Raw genomic sequence first — 24,309 nt, forward strand, 5'->3', positions numbered from 1 at the left:
TTAGAGCATCTCCCTGGAAAAAAAGACCTGGGAGCCCAGTTTCTAGCCAAGTGGGAGCCTGAACTCCCTTCTGGTCCCTTCTCTCTTCTTGCAAGGGCTAGGGAAAGCCCCATGGTGCTGGCAGAAGCAGTTCTTATTGCATGTGGTGAGCACCTGTGCAGAAGCTTCTTTTGACTTAGTGCATCCAACTGCAGACATTGGCCACAGACTGTATGAGGGAAAATTAATCTGAGGCCAAACCCTAAACCAAGAAAGATGCCCAACAAAGTGCTGGAAAATTCACTTGGATAAAAATTACTGTGATTGAGCCTAACTGTTTCTCATTGCTATTCTTCACCTTATTGTATCCCCAGTTATTTCACCTGAACATGATACAGATGTTCCTAAACATGTAGGGTATTTTGAGTGGCGCATAGAGAAAATCTCAGTCAGGGATAAAAGAGCTGGAAGCTGCTGCTCAGCTGTAACCAATGCTGCATGCAAGTGCAGAATTTGGTTGTTGAGTATAATGTTCAGTGGTAGGTGTTTTGTCTATGGTCATTTTAGCAATTGCAATATGTGGCTGTAGCAAGGTTGGAGGAATATTAGTTCCACTTTAAGTCATCTCAAACTTTGATTCTAGTGGGAGACAAAGAAAATCTTTCTCATGAAGTTTCATACAAGAAGAAAACACTTCATTTTTGAAAAGCAAAAATAGTAGAGTACAGACATAATAGAGAGTATTCATCACTGATTTCTGATGTTTTAATGAACTCTGTGGTATAATCCTTGGACAGAACAGCTCCAGTTAGCCAAGTTAGGGTGGTGACAGGCTCATAACTGAATCTCACAGATTTTTCTACTCTTTCTCTCTGTTGCATGTTCAATACGCTCTATGCTCAATGAACAAATCACAGGGCTGAAGACCTTTTCACCTTCACGTTTTGTGAGAGCCAACAATAATAACCTAAGGAGGAGTAAGAAAAAGAATTATATGAAAGTCTGAAATTGTCCCATGTTGCTGAATGTGGAATAAAGCTGGAGAAGGTATGGGAGGGAAGATGGATGGAAGACAAGAGGTTGGAACTGCAGAAGCTGGAGGAGGGTGGGCCAACAGAAGTGGAACAAGATTCACAACAGCAATGTGCATTGCCAAAGCCAAGCTTGGTTTTAATGTCCAAGGCTCCAAAGAACCTCTCTTTCAAAGTGTCACTTCCCTGTAATACAAACTTTGAAGTATATGTACATATTTTAATCAGAGTTTCAGTAAGTGTACAGTGTGAGCTTCTTCTATTATTTGGTTGTTGACTAAAACCAGGCTTGGGCAGTGACCAGGACCTTTCCTGGACATCTGTGGACAGGTACATGTGACACCCACCAGGGTGGATGCTTTTTAGTGGGTTGTAAATTCCCACCCACATCTTGAAGCATTCTTCCATTGACTGCTCAGACTTGGATGCCATGGTGATGTGTGTCTATAAGGCACTATGCTGCATGGGAACCAACTAGCTCTGCACAAGTTGTGCCAGGTGACAAAATACTCACATGAAGAGCTGGAGAAGCCACTCAAGCACTGCAAGGGCCATTCCCCAGCTGAATATGTTAGCCTGTGTAGAAGTCTACCCTTCTGGTCACATAAAGGATGTCACTGTTAGCATGAGTACCTCAGACACCCAGTAGATCCACGATCAACAGGTTTGATGTCAGAGAACAAGCTGTTGGAACATTAATAGTGAAGTGGATTAAAACCTCGATTACTCCTGTTTGGTGGGTTTTGTGATGCGCCTAGGACTGGCTTCAAAAGAAAAGGCTTCCTGTGCTCAACTATGGCCATTAATAGCATGAGGTTTGCTGGCCACAGTGAGTACATGAATATATCAACTGAATAAAATGCTGCGCGATCATTATGCTGCTTTTAATCAACTGGAAGGCACCTATCTGAATGCAACAGAAAATGCACCAGATGGAGCTGAATAGTCTTTCTTCTCTCCAAATAAGGTGGTAATCAACAGGACGTCTGAGTCCAGGCTGGTTTTCCAAGGCCTCATCCATCTCCTGCTCTTGCTCACAAGATTAGATCCAGTGCTAGGGCACTGAAGAGAGCAAGTTTAATTCCACAGCTGGGAGTTTCAGTGCAGTTGAACCTTCAGCCCTGCACATCCTACCCAGACAACGAAGGAGTGAATTATTTTTTGTTTGGAGAATAAAGATGACTTTCAGTTACCCTTTTCTCCAGCGTCTTTCATCCCTGGATGATGGCAAGGTCACAAGCTGTTACTTTTATCTACTTGGTATGCCTTCATTTAATTTCTGCACATCAGCCGCTAAGAAACGATCAGCAGGAGACCTGCCAGCCCCCAGGCACGTGACGGTAAGGATTTCAGAGTTCATTAGCAAAGAGAAAAAGTTTAGAGAAAAAGTGGTTTTGGTTGTCAAAGACGTTCAACAACCAGACACGAGTTCTTTGACAAATACTTTTCTAACGTTTTCAGACATGGGATCTGTTTGAAGTTCTTGACTAGAACAGGATGTGAATTTTCCAGCTTGTTGCTGGAATACCATCTACGTGAGGCTGATTTTCTTCAGCATGCTTGAAGAGATCATCAAAAACTGTTTTGCAGGTATGAAATCAGCCGCTGCCATTGGCCTTGTACAAAGAAGACACACCTCGATTTCTCTTGCATGAAGAAAATTTCAAGTTACTTTGTGTGTGAAACTCAGAGCAGTGGTAACTTTCTTGCAAACAGGCTGCAAATCTGTATTTATTAATACATCTCTATCCATGTGTGCCCTGGACTGAGAGGACCAGGAATTCAATACTGCTCTTTTAAGAGCTCTTATCATAACATATAGTCCCTGGAACCACTACCCTGGACTGTCTAGATCACTTGATACCAGGGAGAGCATAACTGTATAACAACCTTTTGATTTGAAATGAAGTTTATTTGTATGGTTGGCCATACTGACAATAATTGATGTGAACGTGTTGCACAGAGAGCCTCATGTATAAAATACATAAGGTATTTGCAGTCCTGTGGCAGTGGCAGTCAGCCCTTAAGTGAGGTGTAGGAAAGGTGCAGCCAGGCTGCGCCCCTTCCAGTCAAACAGCTGAATTGCCTTCACCTGTGCTCCCAGGGCTGACCCAGTCCTTTCCCCAGAGGGTCAATCAGTAGTTCAAGCCATAACGCAACAGTTCCCATACAACTGGAAAGGCGTCACCTCAGACTCACTGACCTATCTGAGGCAAGCCCAAAGATGTCTGACAGCAAAGCAACAGCTCTTCTGTTCTGTCCCTAATTCAGCCCAAAACACATTAGCGGAATGGAAAGCAAATCTCTTTGGGGGTTATTGCAGGGATACTGAACCCCAGCCCACCACTGTGCAGTGAGGCTGTTCCCCTCTCGGTCTCTCCCTTTATTAACCCACCTATCTTTTAGAGGAGCTTCTAAGAGCCAGCTGCCTCAGATACTGTTCTGGAGCTAAGCACTTGTGAATGCTTGAAGGTATTTAGGTTAAACGTTGGATAAATAAAAGCTTGTATAGAAGTAAAACTTAGGACATGCAGAAAGGCTAGAGGTAGCTTTCTTCTCTTTTTTCCTTTTGTTTTTCCCCCCATTGGACCTTAATTCATACCTCTTATTCTGGATAATTATATAAGTCTATGAAACCTTTGTGACAGAGAAGCCCTGTAATGAACATTTCGTACTAAAATCTAAACAAAATACTTCCCTTTAAAATCCTCAAGATCTCTTTAAACAGCAGAATGTTTAGTCGGATATTCAGATCCAGGTGAGAGCTCAACCTATTGCCACCTGCCTTAAAATTGTACATGTCACTATAAAAACGGACCACAGATTCGAGTAGTGCAGGATACGCAAACACAACAAGTTGAAAGTCAATTGTTAAACAAGCAAGTGCTCCCCTGATTGTAACTGGAAGCGAGCACCATAATACAGGGTGGAAATAAACAGGAAGCAAACAGAACACGCCATTGATTGAGTCCTTCATTATCTAGCATAGCTTTTAATGGAGGAACCTGCATGTGTGCCATCGCTCTTATCTCACTAAAGGCAGTATGCACACACTGTAAAAATCAGTCTCTTCATTTTCTGCTTGAAAAGATCATTGTGAAAAAAAAAAGTGTCAGGGAGTGGAGGTCATGCTGATTTATTGGCAATTAAACCTGCAGGATTTCTGCGCTCCTTTCAAAACAAAGTATCTCTGGGTAATTCAGCCTGGCAGATTACATAGTGGGCTATCTACTAAAATGCATGAATCTTTTTGTTTGTGCACAACAGAAACAATTGACTTGGTCTTATTTAGGAAATTGCTATTATTTTCTGTAAGGGATTTCTATTACCCATGAAGAAAAGGAGGTAAGTTATCTCTTAAAAATGCAAGATTCTCTCCAATAGAGAAAGTGCTGGTTTTATTCTTCTTCCACTGTTGAGAATAGAAAGCCCACAGACAAGCTTCCTCTTGCTTGAGCGTATAGAGATGGCTCTGCTAAATGCCTGGCACAAATGCTAAGGGAGACCACATTTGCTTTACTCCTGTTCGATTTACCCAATCTTGAGGAGGTTCTTCTGCACAGGTTTTGAAACCAGGCTGATTTGGGGGCTGCTTTTCTAGCTGTATCATTTAGAAGTCTGGGAAATGTCACCCTTAGATGACAAAGCTGAACTGGAAGAATATACGCTATTCTGATTTGGCAGAACCATCTCAAGCAGGTTTGGGCTTCTGTAACTTTCTGAGATAATGTTCCATAAGAAATAAATACAAGTATAATTGATATCTCCACTTTCATACCAAGAATGTCAAGGTCTTTCTAACATAGATAACTTACTGGCTCCAAGCAGTTCTAGATATCCAGTGTTTTAGAGTCCCCAATCTTAGGGGGGATTTTTAAGGGAATTAAAAGCAGAGAGCACGTTCAGTCCCTAAAATGAGGGAGTTCTGACTTGTCTGAACGTAGCTACAATCAGACTGGAACAATAATCTCAGCACTGAGTCCAATTGAGGACACAGCAAGAGATGTGGGAGAGCTGAGGTGTCAGGTACAGAAATGGTAAAGATCATGCACTCTACAGGATCCCTTGTGACTTTGCCCGGAGTGAGGGAAGAGATCAGCTGTAGCAGATGTGCACTGACACAAGTTACCACGTGGGTGCTGTTCAGGCAGGCACACCAACCTGAAGAAGCAGGAAGTGCCTTTGAAGTCATCACTTCAAACAAGTTGTTGATGCAAATCTGAGATGCTCCTAGCAAGAAGTCCTGGAAGAAGCGGGTGTCCAAGCAGAGCCAGAGCAGCATTTCTCTATTGGCAAGCAGGGATGTAAATCCCTGGGCAGAAACAAAGGTCAGCCAGATACTGAGAGCAGCCCTCTTTCACTGCTCTGGAGGAGGCAATGCTGTTCTTAATGTGTCAGTGTGTTACACGGTGATGTACGGCTGTAGGTTACTGGGACTAAAGGGACAATGGTTTCATGATGTCGGGTGAGGAGACACTATAAACTCTGGTTGAGAGTTCACACGTGATGCCAAAATCCTAGCGTGGTAACATGGGCTGGCTGGCTCTGTGCCAGCCTTACTGTTATATGTCCATGCCATCCCAACTCTTGCCCCTGTGCAAATTCTCTGCTTACCCTTCCCTGCTCTCCAACCTCCCAGGCTGTAAGTATTCCTGCACACTGACATCTTCCTCTCTTTGCTCCTCAGCTGACAGACTGTACAGCAGCCTCACAGACCTGGCTCCAGAGCCAAGCTCTACCAAAATGGGAGCCAGCTACACTGGCTCTCCCCTCTTTTCAAAGTCTGCTTCCTTGCTGCATTTATCAGGCTTTCTCAGTTGCTGCTTTGCTGTAGGTTGCCTTCAGCAGCTCTCGCTCTTTGCCAGTAGAATACCAAGGTGCTCTGGAGTCCTTGTGACAATGCTGGGGGAGCGAGAAGGAGACCAAGGGCTGGAGCACCACTCCTATGAATGCAGGCTGAGGGAGCTGGGCTTGTTCAGCATAGCAAAGAGAAGGCTCTGGGAAACCTCACTGTGGTCTTCCAGTACTTGAAGGGAGCTTACGATCAGGAGGGAGACCAAATTTTACATGGGCAGATAGTGACAGGTCAAGGGTGAAGGGCTTTAAACTTAAAAGAGGGAAGGTTTAGGTTAGACATTAGGAAGAAATTCTTCACTCAGAGGCTGGTGAGGCCCTGGCACTGCTGCCCAGAGCTGTGGGTGCCCCATGCCTGGAGGTGCACAAGGCCAGGCTGGATGGAGCCTGGGCAGCCTGAGCTGCTGGGGGGCAGCCCAGCCTACAGCAGGGGTTACAGCAGAGGGGGCCTTAGGGTTCCTTCCAACCCAAACCATCCCATAGTTCTTCGATAAACACAGAGGTATGATTGCAGCAAGTGCGTGGTGGGGGAATTTCCTTGAAACTCTCACCCTTCCCCATCCTCCCTCACAGATAATTGCTGCAGCGCCTCAGGGCCGAGCGAAGGCCGTGTCCTTCAGCGGGCAAGGAGCCTCGCAGAGGCTGAATGAACTTTCTGCAGTAGCAGACGGATACAAACCAAAACTTGCTCCCGCTGCCTGTGAGTGAGTTCCCTGCTCCTACCATGTTGTAAAGCCATGAGTGCAAACAGCCCTGAGGAGCTGCGAGCAGAAGGCACAGGTGTGCACAATGCAGAGCATGGCAGAGCAAACATGGCAGCGTGCGGGCACTGCAGCCCCATTCTTCTTGTGGTTGACATAAGGGAAGAAAATAGAAAGAAGTGGATTTTAATCTGTGGGGCAGGCAAGGCCCGCACTGCGTTCTTTGGGAAAGAAAGAAAGAAAGAGGCAAAAGCACACAGTTGGGCAACTAGGGATGCGAGGGAAGAGGAACGGGAAGTGAAACTGCAAAGATCCACGCTTCGAACTTCGCTGCATGCCGTGCGGGGGGCGCTCATTGAATGCCTGCTTGCTTTCGGAAACGAAGGCCGGCACAAAACTCGTGCCAGGCGGCCGGGCCTCCCTCCGTGCGGGCCGCCCCGAGTCCCGGCTGCCCCCGGCAGAGCTGCGGGGCGGGAGGCGGCGCGGCGGGGCGGGGCGGGAGGCGGGCGGGCAGCCGGTTGCCATGGGGAGGCGGGGAGGGAGGCGCCGCAGCTGCTGCTCCGTGACACATCCCCCCGCTGCCATATTGTGCCCGCGCTCCCGGCAGCACGGCTTCATGACCGCGGTGAGTGCGCGGGTCGGACGGGCGGCCGCGTCTCCTTCCCATCCGTCTCCGGTTTGTGGTGGTGCCTTTTCTTTTCTTTCTTTCTTTATTTTTTTTTTTCCCCTTCTCTCTTAAAACGATTGTTGGAGGATCCCAAAGCTTTTACCCGGGAAGCGGCGCGCGGTGCCGTGGTGGCAGCGCGGGGAGGGCGCGCTCCCCTCGGCCATCGCGTGACGGGGAACGCGGCGCGGCCACGCGGCCATGCCGGGCGGCGCTGAGCGCACAAAGCCCGGCGGCGCTGCGGGGTGCCGGCTCCGGGCCCCGCGCCTCCCGCTGTCCCGAAATGGCGTCCCCGGGGCGGCCGGCGGCGTGCGGCAGGAAGCGCGGCCCGGCACCGGGCGGCCCCGCCCCCGCCGCTCTCCGCCTCCCCCGGCGGGGACTCGAGGCGGCCGTGCGGGCGGAACGCCGACGGAGCGCGGCTTCGCGGCTCGCGGGCACGGCGGAGCCGTCGGGCCCGGCTAACGCTCCTGCCTCGTTGGCCGTCTGGGCGGGAGTGAAGCTCTTGTGCAACACGTGGAGGTTGCAGGCACGGGCTCACGTTTTACTTCAACGCTGTGGGAATAACTTTTGAGCGAGGTTGGCGCCTGACCTGCTAGCCGCTTTTCTTGACCTGTGCCAAGCGATGCGGGCTGGGCTGCAAACAGTGGGCCCGTGTCTGAATGGACTTGAGGAGCAGTTGGGCTCTCATGTACCACCGTGTGACTCACTGAAGTCACCTCTGGTCGTTTTGTTTTGGCATGGGCTTTTGCACTCTCCTAGAAGGTGGCTGTGATGATAAATCTGTTTGAAATAAATGAAGCTGGCGTGGCCTTATGTCACCACGTTTGGAACAGAGTTGTGGTAGTTTTATGCGTTGCTTTGGTTGCTTTGTCTTTCTGCTTTGTGTTGTGTTTATTTAGTTTTTCTCAGCAGGTGCCCCTGGCCGTTCCCACCTTTGCAGCAGACAGCTGGACACGGCAGCTCTGGGCTGAATGACGTGCCATAGCAATGAGCGTGGCACAGAGTTAATGGGCATAACCAAGTAGCAATGTGCCACGGAACCATGGGAGTTCAACAGGACCCTTTGAGGCCATCTAGTCTGACTGTCCTACAGTGAACAGGGACACCTGCAGTTAGGCCAGGTGCTCAGAGCCCCATCCAGCCTGACCTTGAATGTCTCCAAAGACAGGGCATCCACCACCTCTCTGGGCAACCTGTGTCAGAGCTGACCTCTCTGGGCAACCTGACACACCTGAAGGCTGTGATGCCATTCAGCGGGACCTGGACAGGCTGGAGAGCTGGGCGGTAAGAAACAGGATGAGGTTTAACAAAAGCAAGTGTAGAGTCTTGCACCTAGGGAGGAATAATTGTGTGCACCAGTACAGACTGGGGGAAGAGTTGCTGAAGAGGAACTCTGCTGAGAGGGACCTGGGATGACAAGTTGGCCATAAGCCAGCAGTGTGCCCTCTTCTTCCTTACATCCAGTCTAAATCCTCCCCTCTTTTAATTTGAAACCATACCTGTTGTCTTCTCACAACAGACCCTGCTAAGGGTTTTGTCCCCTTCTTTCTTGCAGCCCCCCTTTAGATACTGAAAGGCTGCTGTCAGGTCAACTTGTATCCTTCTCTTCTCCAGGCTGCGCAGTACCAGCTCTCAGCCTGTGTTCACAGGGAGGTGTCCCATCCCATGGATCGTTTTTGTGGCTCTCTTCTGGATATATTCCAACAGGTCCACAACTCTCCTGTGCTGAGGACTCCACATCTGGGTGCAACATTCCAGATGAGGCCTCACAGTGTGGAGTAGAAGGGCAGGATCGCCTCCCTCGCCCTGCTGGCCACGCTGCTTTTGGTGCAGCTCAGGATCCCGTTGGCTTTCTGGGCTGTGAGGGCTTGTTGCTGGCTCATGCCCATATTGCCATCTACCAGTGCCCCCAAGTCCGTTTTGGTGGGTGTTGAGCTGTGGCTTAGCTTTTGTACAAGAAGGGCAGAGGTGGTAATTCTAACACCAAATGTTTGAGTTGCCTAGAAGGTACGTAGAATTTCTCTTTGTTCCTTAAATCTTATTTGATTGATTTGCATTGGTTTTGTTGATTTGTTTGAGCTCTGATGCTGTCCATCACCTTCCTGCTTGCAGAGTGTGGTGAGGATGCTGTGTTCCTTCCAGCTGCAGTGCTGCATTTAGGAGCAGAGCCATTTGGAACTGGAGGCTTTCCAGATGTGTGGCTCCAAGCACTCTTGGAGGTTACAGTGGGATGAAGCCTGGCTGATGTTTTTGTTGCCAGGATCTTGACCAGAGAATGAAGTTGGAACCCCTTTATGTGCTGCAGGCTAGGCTGTACTGACAAAGCTCTGTAGGGATTGCTCAGCCCATGTTTTGTCCCAAAAGAGACACCAACTAAGGAGTGTGCTGATTCAAGGGCTCCATCTGCCAGGAGTTTTCTTGAAAAGCTTTTCCATTACCACTGGGAGCATAGGATGAAAGTGTCAGTGTAGCAATGCACCAGCCCAGTGGGCAACTTTGCAGGTACAGGGATGTGCACTACCACACTGGAAGGACTACCTGACAAGCAGGTGTAGTGGCTGGGAAGGAAAGAGCCTTAGAGACACGAATCTCTAATTTATTACCATTTCTATTAGAAATAGTTCCTGCCTGCTCTGTTTGGTTGCCTTGAGACCCATCGCTTTGACCACACTTTTAGCAAACAAGATAACCTGGTGCTCAAAGAAGCTGTTTAGAAGCTGTGATTAGAAAGTGAAGCAGTTCTTGCATGGCAATGTTGATTCCCATAAGAACAGCAACAATGGTTATGCTGGTGTCATAGGGTTCCTCCAAGCTGAGTCACAACCTGTGAGGTGACAGAACCAGGTGCTGGAAGAGCTGACAGTGTGCCACAGCCACTGTGCAGTTTTCATGCTGTGTTCTTCAAGGGGATATTTGTACTGCATCACCAAGGTGTAAAATGAGCTGTGTAAATACAGCCTTCCTTCCCAGGATGTGCATCAGTGATGGATGAGCAGTCCTTTGGCCTTCTTGCCCCCTGTCAGCTGCAAGGATGGAGCAGGGCACACCTGTTACCTTCTGGCATAGGTGTAATTTAGACCAGTTTTATTCCATTTGGCTCTTTGAGTTTTCTTCTGGTTGTTTCTTCCCATCCCATGTAGTGAGATGTGTTCTGCATACGCTCACGTGTGAGATGTCACAGTGCTAGTTGTAACCCATTTACTTGATGGAAGGAAGTAGGCAAGGGCTGGGGCAGTTGTTGAGTCTACCTCGTGTGCGTGTAGACAATTAGATGGTGTTGTGCAACTTCCTGTGCAGAAATCCTGCTGTCAGTGGTGCTTCCATGACTCATGGAAACATGCTGCTTTGTCTTTCAACAAGTGTGCACTTGCAAACTGCACACCTCATCCAGCTCCCTCTGTAATAGATTTAAGGACTGATTTCTGTCGTAGGCTTCATGTGCATTGCATATGTGTCTTTTCCCAGCTCTGGCAGCTTTCTTGACTCCAGAGGAGACAGCCACAAGTAAAACAAAAGATGTCTGAGGTGATGCTCTGCTGTCTCTGGATGGACCCTTTCACACACGTTTATTTATCCATTCCCTGTTATATTGTGCACTTGCTGTTTCTTGTGCTCGCTGAGCAGTGATAAACCAACTTTTTCTTACTGTGCTGTGTAAAAGCACATGGCGATACTCCGGGGCACTTGCAAAAGACAATTCAAGTCAGCTTGCCTGCACCTTAGTAATAAATTACTTGGGGAAGCACTGCCTGATGCTGGGTAGCATCCTTATGACCTCTGTTGCTTTGTCTTCTTCTTGTTAAATGTTATGGCCTCCAAAGAACAAGCCTTGGAGCATCTGGAAAAGAGCTGCTGAGAGCCCGGAGGTGGCTGGGAGGACTGGCTGCTGTGGTTAGGGGGAAACGTCTCTGTTACAGAACTATTACTTGGTGCCAGATTCATTTTGAGAAGAGCTTTTGCAATTGATGTGCGAATAAGGCAGTATATACAAAAACGGAGTGATGTGGATTTTTGCCTCGTTCTGATGTGTTCAAACTGCTGTTCAACTTACCTTCTTTCTCTTCAGAGGTTAGGGCACCTTAGGAACTCATTTATTCAATCAGCTGCTGCTGCAGAAACCACCCCTTTCCCACCATGGCCTTTGTGGCAGGCAGGGAAAGCAGTGCTCTCCATCTCATTGTTGGCATCGAACCCAGCTGTCCACACCAGAGCTACCGGCTGGCACAGCTTGGTGTGCCTCTCAGCAGCATCTCTGGGCAGCTTTAACTCTGCTGGAGTGGCTGTTTTCCATCCATTAAGGGCTGGATTGGAAGTACTCAGGCACTTCTACTCCATCTTTGTATTGCTTGGCTTCTTTTCCACCGGCTGAGCATCCCACCTGTGTATATCATGTCAATTCCAGTTGCTTTTCTTTCTCTTTTTTTTGTAGACTTCACAAGGTGTGACTCAGTGTATTCCCAAGGCCTGTCTCCAGGAACAGCTTATCTTGATACCATGTTCAGGCTTTGCTTCTTTTTTTCAAGTCGTTTTTAGAGCATTCTAGTCTTGCGCTTTGTAGCTACTTCTGGTTTCTCTGTTAATGTGGTTGTTTGCTTCCTTTTTCAGCAATCTGTTGCTCCTCTGCATCGTGCTTGTATCTGGGGCAAGCACGTGGTTGCTTAAAGTATAAGGATTACTGTCCATGAAGATTGCCCAGTGACTGAGAAACTTGCACAGGCCCCAGCTGCGAGCTGGGAAGCAGCAGTTACCCAGCCCTCATCCTCAGGCTGATGAGGCAAATCGACCTATCCAGCTACCTGGAAACATGGTTTGTTTGGGGGATGTTGACTAGTCAAAGTACAAGCCAGCTTGCTTTTGGACTTTTGACCGTGCTATGTGAGAAGCTTTTAGTGTCACCTGGTGTTTCCATAGCCTCGTCTTATTACCGCAGGTACCTTTCCATTGTGAACAAAGAAGCTTGACATCATCCATAGCATTTCACTGAAGGTGTGCCTACAGCATGCAGGGTTCTGTGTGATAAACTGGATGGCTGTTCTGTGGAAGAGATGCTGTTGGCCCAGTTGTTCCAGTGTGTGGTTATCAGTTTGTGCCATAACTGTTATGAGCAGAGGGATTATTCTGGCATGATTTTAAAACAAAGCCAAAGGAAACGGTTGAGTTCAGAGAGAGAGATGGCCAGTAGCACGTGTGGGGGAGGATGTTGAGTTATTGTTACTGGAACAGCTGGGGAGATGGGCAGTGTGAGGACAAGAATGTCATTCTGCTTTGCCTTGGGTTCTTTGTGTCTGTATGGGGATGATGAGAGCTCCATGAGCAGTGCCTGAGCGCTTCTGAAGATGCAGGCAGGTGTTATTCATCCCTTTGGCCTGTCTCAAGGTAAATCAGTGCTAGTGACTGCTGAGTTTTGTTGCCTTTTTAGTAGTTTCCTGCTTATGGAGCTTTCATGATACGGCTTAAAAGAAAATGAAGCATCGGTGCAGAAGTTCCTGTCCTTGCTGGGCAGCAAGAATTCCTGAAAAGCCCTCTCAGAGAGTAGTCAGACCTTAAAGGGTAAGAGGAAAACTTGAACTTGGGAAGCAGGAACTGGAAAACAGCAATTAATGAAAGCTTGGCAATTGTTAAGCTGTGACTTGGAAGCTGCTTTGTGTTAGGTGCTGATGTTGCCTTTAAAGTAAATCTTACATAAGGGTTGCTTCAGGTAAGGCTTCAGCTTGGTGGTTTTCAGCTGGGAAGTAGATGTTCTGGTCCTTTAAGGCTGAAGAAGGCTGAAAAGCTGCATGGAAAATAGAGCATTATGTTTCAAGTGTTGGGAAATTGTTACTGACACCAGCTGAAATGTAGCTATAGGGAGATTCGCTTCTGTTTCAAGGGGATGGTAGGGAACCACGTGTAACAGTTATCCTGGAAAGGAAATTAGCATCAGGCAGTCTTTGCCAGGCGTTTGTTCCAATGACTCATTTGTGAATGGCTCGCTTCTTTATTTGCATTTTCAGTTCATTCAGCAGTGTACAGAATTTGGTTCGCGGCTGGTACCTTTTGTTTTTGCAAGATACATTCACCATTGACTGTGAAGGCTCTTTCTTAATCAAAAGCAATGTTTTTTTTCTCCTTCACTGACACCAAGGCTTTTAAAAATGGCATAGATTTCAGTCTCTCCCTGTTAAACTGTTTTCATGTGCACATGTTAAACCTGAGGCACGAGGAGCCAGGTTCCAGGCTGGCTGCAGCCTTTGGGGCGTGTGACCCCATGGCTCTGGGCCCAGCGAGGCCTACAGGGCCCAGCTACCTGGGCCTGTCTCAGTTTGTGTCATTTTTGTTAAAAGCACTTCTTTTAATCACAGAAACTCCCATATGTGTATGTATGTCTGTTTAGTTAACTAGCTTTTTTTTTCCCCATACAATTTGAGGCTGGAAGTAAATGATCTTCAGGGTCCCTTCCAACCCAAGCCATTTCACCGCTCTGTTAGACGTCAGATGAAATCTCTTCCCCCTGTTTCCTTCCCTTCCCTGGACTATGATAAGGTTTTGTTTCCCTTCCATTTTTAAGTTGTGCAAAGTATTTTTAGTAGCTTTTCCTGATACTTGAAAATCAGGGGTGTTTCTTTTTTTCTTTTCTGCCTAATTAGGTGAAAGGCTGTGGGAGGATCTTGACGTTAAAAGGGGAGAAGCTTGGAAATATTACTCCTGGAAACCTCGTTTCCTTTTAGCAGGGTGACTAAGAAAAGCCAAAGCTCCTGGGCTCTCTGTGTGGCAGGCTGGCTTTAAGGAGCTGATAACCACCTTGAACAATTATTCCTCTGTCCTGGTTTGTAAGGCAGGAGGTGCTTGTGCCCCCCATGTTTCTGGTGAGCACGGCAGCCTGGTCTGGAGATGAGGGATCGGTTGCCTGCCAGGTTGCTCAGATCTGTGACCAAGAGGTGGTTTTGTCCTCAGGAGACTGTGGTGCTGTAGTTGTCTTGGATACGTGACATCACGCAGACTCATAATCAAATATAGGCCATTTGCAGTGCTGTGGGGATTTGAATCCGAGCCCCAGCCTGCGCAGCCTGTGGATGGTGTTGTGAGGGGAGCCTGAGACAAAGGAGAGCTGAGAAGGTTCACTGCAGGGAGAGCGGTCCAATGCTGGGCTGTGGGTGCTTGTGGACGCTTGCAGCCATGCGGGTGTTGCACCTTCAGCGCTTCCAGCTTTTTCTCAATGGGTTTTCACTAGCCATGCCAGGAGCTCTTGTTACTTCTCCCTTTGATGCACAAAGCACTTGCCACTGGTCCCTTGCTGTGTGCTTGCTGGCTTGAAAGCTTATCGCAAACTTGTGTGAGCAGTAACAGCCATTTATGCACGTACTGTTTTAACAACAGAATACATGCATTGGTGTATTTAAGTCAGGACAGTCCTGGTGTAGATGCATCTCCCACAAATACAAGGAAATACAAAAATTCAGTGGAGCAGTTTGATACCAGTAGAGCTTCTGGTATGCCAAGGCATGGAGGGATGCTTTGAAATACTGTCCCAGAGCCCGTGTATGTGGGTACGGACCTGTGTGCTGGCTGCACAAACACTCCACTGCTGTAACTAAGGCTGCACACCCTGGGAGTGTGCTGACAGAACTGCCCTCATGTGATGGCAGTGTGATACCATTAAAAAAAAACCTCCTGGATTAAAGCCACGCACTGCTCCTTAAACAGTGTGTGCGTGCTCTATTTTTAATGGCTGAGAGAAACTGCTGCACTGTTAGCAGGTTCCAGGTCTTCCCAAATAGCTACTGAGGTCACCTGGTTGCTTGGCTGGTCCTGCAGAAACAAGCGGTCATGTTTGGGGAAGGTTGTCCTAACCTGTGCCATCATGGGTGCTGTATGGCAGCTTTCATCTCAGGCTGCCATGCATTGAGCTGGAAAGTGAAGAAGAGTTAAATAACAGCCCTGCTCATACAGTGCTATGCAGAAAAGGTTGGTTGGTTGGCTTGTTTAACAAAAGGCTGGCTGCTTCTTTTTTCTGCTTGGAAGTCAGGCTGTGCACTGCCTGTGGTGGCTGCGGAAATAAAACAATGGCTGTGCATGCTTACCTGCAGCTGCTGCTGCTTCAGGGAAGGGTCCTTGTCACTTAGGGCAGCTGGACTCTGCTGCATCTCATACCTCTGGCAAAACTGTGCCTTGTATTTGCATCTAACTTGGTAAAAGGGCAGAAAACTGTCCCAAGGGGTGTGTTTTTTGTGACAGGAAGATTTCCTCTGCCTCACCTGCTCAGTGAAGCTCTGGCATGTTTGGAGGTGTCATGGGGCAGGATCTTATGCTTGGCTGCAAGAATGGGAAAGGAGTGGGGAGCAGGAGGAAAGTGGAATTGAGTTGTGTCAACTTGCCTGGGGATCATACTATAAATGCTGTGGCACCAGTATTGTGACTTCACTTATAACGTGTTGTGGTTTGCTGCTTGTGCGAGTGCATGCACGTGCTGTATGCAAGAAATTAAAGAACTTTTGTTCTCATAATGCTCCTAAGTATTAGTTTCAGTGGGAGAGAACATAGCAGGGCTCAGTGTTTCTCATCAAAATAAAGCAATAGCTGGAGAAAAAAGAAAAGGAAGCAGAATCCAGGTCTGAAGAGAGGAATGAACACCATGAATGACACACAGGGGGTGCAGAGCCATGCAGAGCAATGTCCTCAGTGCTCAGAAGAGATGCATTTTCCTTGAACTTGGTGTTGGGCTTGCTGAGGATTTTCCAGCTGCAGATTCATTGCTCAGAAAAGAAAGGGGCGACTTTCCTGCTTGTTCTGTGTGTGAACTGCAGTGGTGGTTAGAGGTTGCAGGTGCCAGTGCTGAGCCTCCAGGTTTGCTACAAGCACTCAGTTTGTATGTGTATGGCTAAAATGCTGGCTGTGGTACGTAATGTGATCTCACATCAGCCGGCAACTCATTGGTTTCTGATGAACTGGTGATTATTGAGTGGTGTGGAGTGGTTTATTCAGCAGCAGCACTGTGTGCAATGTCCCGTGACTCTGAATGTCTTCCCAGTACGTTGGAGCTTCTGTCCTACCTGAGTATGCCTACATCCTTCTCCATTGCAGTGCTTTGTTTTTGAGGTGCTCCCTGCAGAATAGATGCTTGAGTTGGTTGGGATTTGGATACGTGATGCCATCAAGCTTTGAGTATTTCTGTGTTCTGTTGCAAGTGCTAATGTTAATGGCAGCATGCTACATTACTGCAAAGCACAGAGTCAGTGTGCACTGCTTCATGTGTTCAGAGATGTAATCAAAGTGTTATTCCTGTATTTGGAAGGCTGGAGGTTCCAGCCCTGCTGGCTGGGCTGAAGCTGTCACTGTGGGAATAGCAGTAAGTTTCAGAGTATTGCATTTGCCAGCTGGAGAGGATGATAAGTGGCCTCTCCTGCTTTGTATTGGTACTGCTAATTCAGCTTGGGTAGGAGCATAGTGGAGAGCAAGTCCTACTGGCTGCCTCTAACCTTGTTTGCATCAACCTTCCTAGCTGGCAGCAAAGAGAAACGCAAGGAAAAACACCGAGGTCCAAACATATAAAGTTCTGTCACAGCATCTGCTCCGCAGGGCTTCTTCCGTGCTCTTTGCTGGACTGCTGTCCTGTGATACCGCCCCAGGATCAGCCCTGTCCTCAAAGCAGTGATGGCTTCATTGAATCATATAACCCTTATGTTTGAGGCCACCTTTGAAGACTGCAGTAGTTAAGGAACTGATCTTCCATTCCACCAATGTTGATCAGACCATGGTGGTCTAATAATGGCCTTTAGAACCTTCTGAAACTTATGTAGCATCTGCTGATGTGTTCATGTAGAAGATGTGTAAGGTGGTAAAGTAGGCACTATGGAGGTAATGTAACACAAGTGGCTATCTGTAATGCGTCTACAAAGAAAAACATGGAGAATTATTTTTTTATATTAACACGTTATTATATCTTAACATTAAATAATATATGCTAATATGTTAATGTATTATAAATACATTGTTTGCAAAGAATTGCATGTAGAATATTAACTAACAATATAAATGGCTCTGTTTTTGTGCCAACGGTTACCAGCAGCCAGTGTTAATCTGCTCCGATAGTTTGGGGGAGAAGTAATTTGTAGGCAGAGTAGAATTACTTTTGACCAGCTATATAAGTGGTTTGCTGCCCTTTAACATACTTAATGACTGAGCCAATAGTTTATCGCGCCTGTCCTTGCACATAGATTGAAAATCTGGGGATGGTTTCCAGTACTGGTAGAAGGTAAGTACAGCTTTTGTTTGCTGGAGAAGGTGGAGAAATTGGTCCGCTGTGTGCTGGGCAGGTTGCCTGTGTGAATTGGGGTCTTCGGCTGCTCCAGGCTGCATGATTCTTTGGCGGGAGGGGACTGGGATTTACAAGGGGAGCTTTGCAGTAGTCGACAGGAAAAAGTGCAAGCAGATGAAGAGAAGAAATTGCTTGATGTGTTCTCTGGGGAAGGAGTGAATTCTGTGTTACCTGATAATTTCTGTCTACAATCTCAGTAGCAATAGACTTAATCTGATGGTTTGTCCTCGTACAGAAGCAGAGCAGGTCCTTGTTCCTGCTGTCCCTGCAGAGTCATGAGTACACTAAGCCACGTGTTTATAGCAAATACTACAAAACCTGCTCCAACAAAACCCATCCAGTAACTTGTATCACACTGTCTGATAACTGTCCTCATCTGCTGTCTGGTTTACAATTGAGCAGTTGGGAGCAAGAGTATGAAACCAGAATGATAGCTTGTGTACAGGGGCAGGGAAGTCAACCTGATTTTATGTATTTTAGTTCTTACAGTTTATGTGATCATCAGCTTTGCTGGTGGACGTGCATCTGGAGCTGGATAGTTTTACATTCGTAGCAGGCTACATCTGTAAAGTGGTTTTATTGGGCTGTGCTTCTGACACAGCTCTGTCGGCCAAAGTTGAGGTGCAGCAAGGCTCTAATGTGGCTACATCAGCAGGAAAGGCAGCTGTTAAACTAACAGTTTGCTAGCTGGCCTGTTTCAGCCTCCCCAGTGGGAGGGAGTGCTTGTGTCTTGCAGGGGGTTGTAAAGACTCCGTTTGCACCAAGACCATGAATTCACTTTACGCTGTTTAAGTTGTGTGACTTTTTTCCTCTTTAGAAACCAAAGCAAACACTTCCAAATAAGATTAATTAGGATTAACTTAGGATATAATGAGTATCATTAAAGACTTAATGTGAGAAGTGAATGTTTTAGGTCCCACCTGATGAAGTCTTTTATTCAGATGTTGATGTCATCTTTATTATTTCTGTGTCTCAATCGACTTTTCAAGGAACACAGAGCAATTTCCATGTGCTTACCATGTGCTGTAGCCATGGGGAAGTTAAAAGGCCCTTATGAGGTTACTGGAGGAGCTGTGCTTGGCCTGCTCTCCTCAATGACCACAGTATGGGGATGGTATGGTGTTGTGTTCCCTTGGAGCTTTTTTGGCTTGTCGGGCTGCCTCTCAACATGGTTTTGAAGTTTTGCACTGATTTCTGTCTCCTCTGTTGCAGACCAGTCAAACTAAATGGGTCCAGTCACTGGAATGACTCCGGATAAGAAAGCTAAAATTCCAGGAGCAGAAAAAGCTGCAGGACTAAGACAGTCGCACAGGATGGGAAGCCTGCCCGATGCAGGAGATGCTGGGAGGCCTAAGGCCACTGTAGTGGACAGCGATTCAGCGGATGATGAGCTCACAAACTTGAACTGGCTGCATGAAAGTACTAATCTTCTAACAAACTTCAGCCTTGGAAGTGAGGGTCTTCCAATTGTTAGCCCTTTATATGACATTGAGGGTGACAGCGTGCCATCCTTCTCGCCCTCCTGCTACCAGAATCCAGAAAAAAAATCTTCCACTTCCAAGCCTCCTTATTCTTTCAGCCTTCTCATCTATATGGCTATTGAGCACTCTCCCAACAAGAGCCTCCCAGTCAAAGAAATCTACAGCTGGATCCTGGAACGCTTCCCCTACTTCGCTACGGCACCAACGGGATGGAAAAACTCTGTCCGACACAACCTCTCCTTGAATAAATGTTTCCGGAAGGTGGAGAGAAGCCATGGCAAGGTGGGGCTTTGGGGGGGGAGTTAAATAATGTTTGAAATCCACAAGAGAGTTAAGAAGACCCTGTTGTTCTCAAGGGCTTCTTCCCCTCACCACGCGTGTAGCAGTTGGGTGTTGAAGTCCTTTAACATGTTTCTCACAACTGTTGATATTTTGGAAATGCCACTTGTTGCCTTATTGTAAAGGGCTTTGTTTACACTTAGAGTTTTGTTAGGCCGCAGCCACACAGCTCAGACATCTATTTCAGGTTGTCATGTGGTGAGATCCTCTGTTTTGTGGTGGTCTGTTTTTTTTTCCTAAAGGAACTCATTTGTCTAAGGGCAATTACTTCAGCTTTAGCCAATGCTGATTTTCTGAACAGCGTTACATGTGGGGTTTGGAATTGGCAAAGGGCGCCCTCATGGCTTGGAAGGATATGTCATTAGGGAAACTGTTACAGATGGCTGCTGTTGGAGTTCTGCCCCTCTCTGTGAGTTGGGCAGGGCTGCCGGCCTGGTGGGTGACACTGCAGTTTGTACCTACAAACAGTGAGTGTATTGCTGTGTGCCATGGCAGTAGGGATGTTGTTACTGTGTGCTGTGCCAGCAGGAACAAAAGTAACTGATAGACACATGCTGTAGGACATGGGGCATCATAGAGGTAGGGAATCTTATCAGGAAAACAAATGGATCAAACTAACTGAAAATTGCCTTGAATATTAACTTGACTTTTCACTTGTGATCCCTTAGCACAGCTCTAGCATTTGAACAACCTTCTTAATTCCTGCACTTAATGTACTGTAGTGCTTTAACCTCTGCCATAACAATACTGTTATAACTCTGCATGTCTCTATGAAAACGCCTTCTCGAGACAAGCTGCATGTAAAGATCTGCTTCCTAAAGTCAAGGATATTTCTGCATAGATGGCTCACTGGCTCAAATGGTTCTATTGCTGACTTCTGTCCTCCCTATCTCGTTTCCCATCCTGTTTCTCAAAGAGTCTGCTCTGACTTCCAAAGAGTGAAACAGCGCTTGCCCTCACCCCAAAGTCAGTAAACAAAACCTGACACCACATGGTTGGACTTCAGCACAAGTGGTAGCAGACTTGTTATCAGAAGTGCACAAAGTGCCTGGCATGTCCAACATCTCAATGGAGATGGAGGTCCCTGATGTGCAGCTGGAGCTCAGCAGATATCAGGAAGGGCTGGGTTGGACTGCAGGGCTGAGTGCCGATTCTCAATATGGCTACTTTAACCGAGGGGGCACCTTTGTCTGGGAGAAGAGTTGAGGGTAGGGAAGAGAAGTCTTGGAAACTGGTTTACAACTTGCTGCTTTGTGGATCTGCGTATTACAGCTCATCTGCTCCAGATCTGGAAGCCTCATGGTGTGCATTGCACCAAATGTCTCTGCATAAGGGCAGCAGGAACTGCCCACTCCTTTCCTTCCTTAGCGAATCCACTGGGTTCTGAGTAGGTGAAGTCAGAGGTTGCATTCGTGCAAATATATTCTGGTTGTTCTTGTTGTTTTTTTCCCTCCAAGCAGGCAAAGAGCTAGAGTCAATATGGAAAGTTGTGTGGTTAAAGGGCAGCAAGCAAGGGATGTGGGGCCCTGGGTTGCAGCCTGTTTGGATCATCAGGGACGTGTTTCTGTTCCCCTCTGAGCTCTCCAGTTTGGAACTGTGGCAGTGCATACGGCCTTGGCCTTTGTGGGGGTGTGTGTGAGAACTTCTTCCTCTGCCCTTACCTAGTTATTTGAAAAGCTGTGTGCTTTTGCATGCTGGCAGTTATGTAACTTAGCGAGGCGAAGAGTGATGAAGGGCAGCTGAACTGTTGTGGATTTTTGGACTTTTTTCTATTTATTTTTTATTAATTGCCACCAATGGGGGGTCAGGCCATGAGGAGGCGGGAGCTGCATCCTCACCAAACATCGCTGGTCTTCTGACAACTTTATGGGATTTCCACCTGCAGTTTTGCTTCCTTTACAAGTGTGGCTCTGACTTCACATCTGTTGGCTTTCTACTTGGTAGTTTTGTTAAGCAGTTGGTCCAAGTGCAGTGATGGACTAGAAGCAGCTTCACAGGCACTGGGTCATTGCTGGATGTTTGTTTTTAGGGTAAATAGCGCTGCACAGCTTTATGTTTTCGCACTAACCCAGAATTAGGAGTGCTTGCCTAAGGTAATAGGTAAAATGGTGTGTGGAAGTGGTCTGTGGGTGGGGTGAGTTCCCAGGACTCTGTGAATGGAAGAGCCTCAAAGCCCCGAAAGGTAGCAAAAGCCAGATTCAGGCCTCTTATGGGGGTCAACCAGTGAGCCTCCGTGCTGGCCAGGGTAAGTGCTGAGCTCCAGGAGGATGCAGGAATTGATGAGGGCGTTAGGCTGGTGCAGAGGAGATGAGTGGAGCCAGCTGAGAGGATCTCTCTGTTAGTGCCCAGCCAGCTACAGCCTCCTGTCAGCCACCACGGAGCAGGGGTCAGCTGCTTCATTAAGGGTAAACTTACTGATACCTATCTTGTTCTTCTCAGGCTGTGCTCATTTTTAGCACAGAGACTGGTGTATGGAAGCTTCAGACTAAAAGAAATAACTGAGAGATGCTGTGAGACATCTGTATGAAAGGCAGTGGCTTCAACTAAAATTACAGAGCAGCATCTCTCTTTATTTCTCGGCCAGAAACTCTCCCTGATTTGGTTTCCTTTCACCATTAATAGCAAAATATTTCCACTCTTCCTGAGAAGTCCAGTGACTAAAATAGGACCTGAGCTACCCCTCGCTTCTGCCATGTGTGTTGTCAGTTCTGTAGCATCTCCAATTCTTTCTTGCAGGTGAATGGAAAAGGTTCCTTATGGTGTGTCGATCCAGAATATAAGCCTAATCTCGTTCAAGCACTGAAAAAGCAGCCTTTTCCTTCAGCACTTGCATTTTACACTCCACCGGCATCACCACCAAGGTAGGTGAACCTTCTCATACAAGTGCACTGTGCAGTTACATTCACCCACCCACCACAGGAAATACCTGAGCAGTTGCTGATGACTGACTTCCACTGGGAAAAGAATTTGAGTGGGACTTTGGTGAGCTAGGAAGACTGGCTAGACGGGACCAGAGAGCATCACAAGCTCAGGCTTCCCAGAGATCTGGGATCAGTGTAATGATCTGAAGAAGTGCTTTCTCTTAAATATTCTCTCTTCTTTCTTCTACCTCTTTCTTTTTTCACCTTCTTACTGTGTCTTGCTAGGGGTCCTGACTGGAATAACCCAGACAAGCAGTTAGTGCTGAGGATTATTCTGCCTTTGTTATGGGGCTTTGCAAACAGCCACTGCTTTTCTCACTGGTTTCCAAGAGGTGACATGGGGCTGGGCTGGTGGGCTGCTCATGGGTGCCATTTCTTCAGAGAGCAGGCAGTGGTCCTAACTGCAGCAAAGTCCTGCTCTGAGCACAGGACACCTGGACCAATCTGGGATGTATCTGGTGATGCTTGCTGGAAAGGAGGTTTGCGTTCTGCTGCAAATCACTGCATTTGGATATAAAATGTACATATCATATGCTGCTGTCAAGAACAGTCAACCTCTCTATGGTCTGAAGTGCCTGGAAATGCTGGTCTAAGAGAGGAGCATTTTTCTCTAAGGCTGTTAGAAACGTTTTGTGGTGGGGATGAGAAGAGCAGTCTTTCCCATTAGCAGATTCCACGTCAGAGGATGCTTGATGAGGCTTCCTCATCTGATGCATTTTAAGGTTAGGCAATGAATTGTGGAGAGTTTCAAGTAAACATCATCGTGTGTTCCTGGTACAGGAAGAGGAACATCAGTCAGAGCCAGCACTTAGAGGTGGCACAGAGAGTAGGAGGATGGAAAGCAACTAGGAATGCACTGCTGCTGATGGGATCGGGAGTTAGGTAGGCACGTAGCTGGTTTATCTAGATTGGCAAACAATTGGGGTGAGATAAGAGGTAATTATGATGTCTGTACATTGCCCTATGCCTTGCCTTACTGCAAGGAGTTTCCTTAACAACCAGGAGGAACTGGGATTGCAGACACAATCTGTGAAACCGATACTGAATATTTAGCAGAACTTTCTAAGAGTCTCACGAGGCATTGACCTTGGGATCCCACACCCACTGTGAGCTGTAGCTGTTGGAGCGGTACAGATGGGACAGGACCTCTGGGTGTTGTCTGCCCAGCCAAAGGGGCAGGAGAAGGAGTCAGACTCAGCCCAGGGCAGGTTCTTCAGTGCCTTGTCCAGTTACATTTTCAGTATCTCCAAGGTCTTCTAGATGAGTCTGATGATACAAGCATGAATGTGTGATTAATTTAGTTTGTATAATTACAATGCAGTCAAGTTAGTTGTAGGGAAGCACCCTGAAGTACCTGCGGGACCGAGACTGCAGTTTGAAGCTGCTGGTTTTGGTAACCACTTGCCTTCATAGAAGGATTGGTCACACTTGCCAACAGCTGCGATTACAAGGAAATACAGGCATGTGGCAAAACTCCTACTGACTTCAAAACATGGAGTTTTATAGTGCTTATATTTATAAGAATAGTAAAAATTGGGACTTTCACTCATAGGCAGGAAAAAAAGAAAAAGGAATTTATTTTTCTTCTCCCTTCCATGTTTAAAAATTCTTGAATTGAGATTTAAACTGTGGCTTAATTCTGAGGAAGGGCCCCAAGGCATTGCCTTGTGTGTGGATGGAAAAGAGGAAGCCCAGAGGTACTGCTGGGCAGAGCTGGGGAGGACCATCCCAACTTAACTCCAGGGCAATACTTGAATAGAATTTTTCAGTGGGATGGCTTGTGTTTGCAATTGCTTCACTGTGTTCCTGAGGAATATACCTATCATTCAGCAGCATTTTAAAATGCAATTTAAGGTGTCGCTTTGATCAGAAGTTTTCCAAAGCTGTAATTTGTGTCTAGCAAACTGAAGCTTGTATTGTAGTAGGTAATGAGCATCAGTGATGCGTTTTATTTCCATGCAGGTTGGTGCAGGGTGCCTGGCTGCATTCTGCTCCTTGCAACCATTTCTAGCAGTCTCTACAGCCCTCATCTCACAAACGCCTTG

General features: G+C 47.1%; 1 protein-coding gene across 4 annotated transcripts in view; it reads left to right on the plus strand.

Moving 5' to 3' along the window:
- Positions 1-7,104: 7,104 nt before the first annotated feature.
- Positions 7,105-24,309, plus strand: part of FOXN2 (forkhead box N2) — a 29,729-nt gene continuing 12,524 nt past the window's right edge. For 2 of the 4 annotated variants that reach the window (XM_072333223.1, XM_072333225.1), the window contains exons 1-3: positions 7,105-7,190; positions 18,736-19,286; positions 22,080-22,204. In XM_072333223.1, the coding sequence (XP_072189324.1) occupies positions 18,750-19,286; positions 22,080-22,204 (662 nt within the window). In that variant the 5' untranslated portion in view covers positions 7,105-7,190; positions 18,736-18,749. The other 2 variants (XM_072333224.1, XM_072333226.1) reach the window with 2 other exon arrangements.

The sequence above is a fragment of the Excalfactoria chinensis genome, chromosome 3, assembly GCF_039878825.1.
Source record: "Excalfactoria chinensis isolate bCotChi1 chromosome 3, bCotChi1.hap2, whole genome shotgun sequence".
NCBI classification, from domain to species: Eukaryota; Metazoa; Chordata; class Aves; order Galliformes; family Phasianidae; genus Excalfactoria; species Excalfactoria chinensis.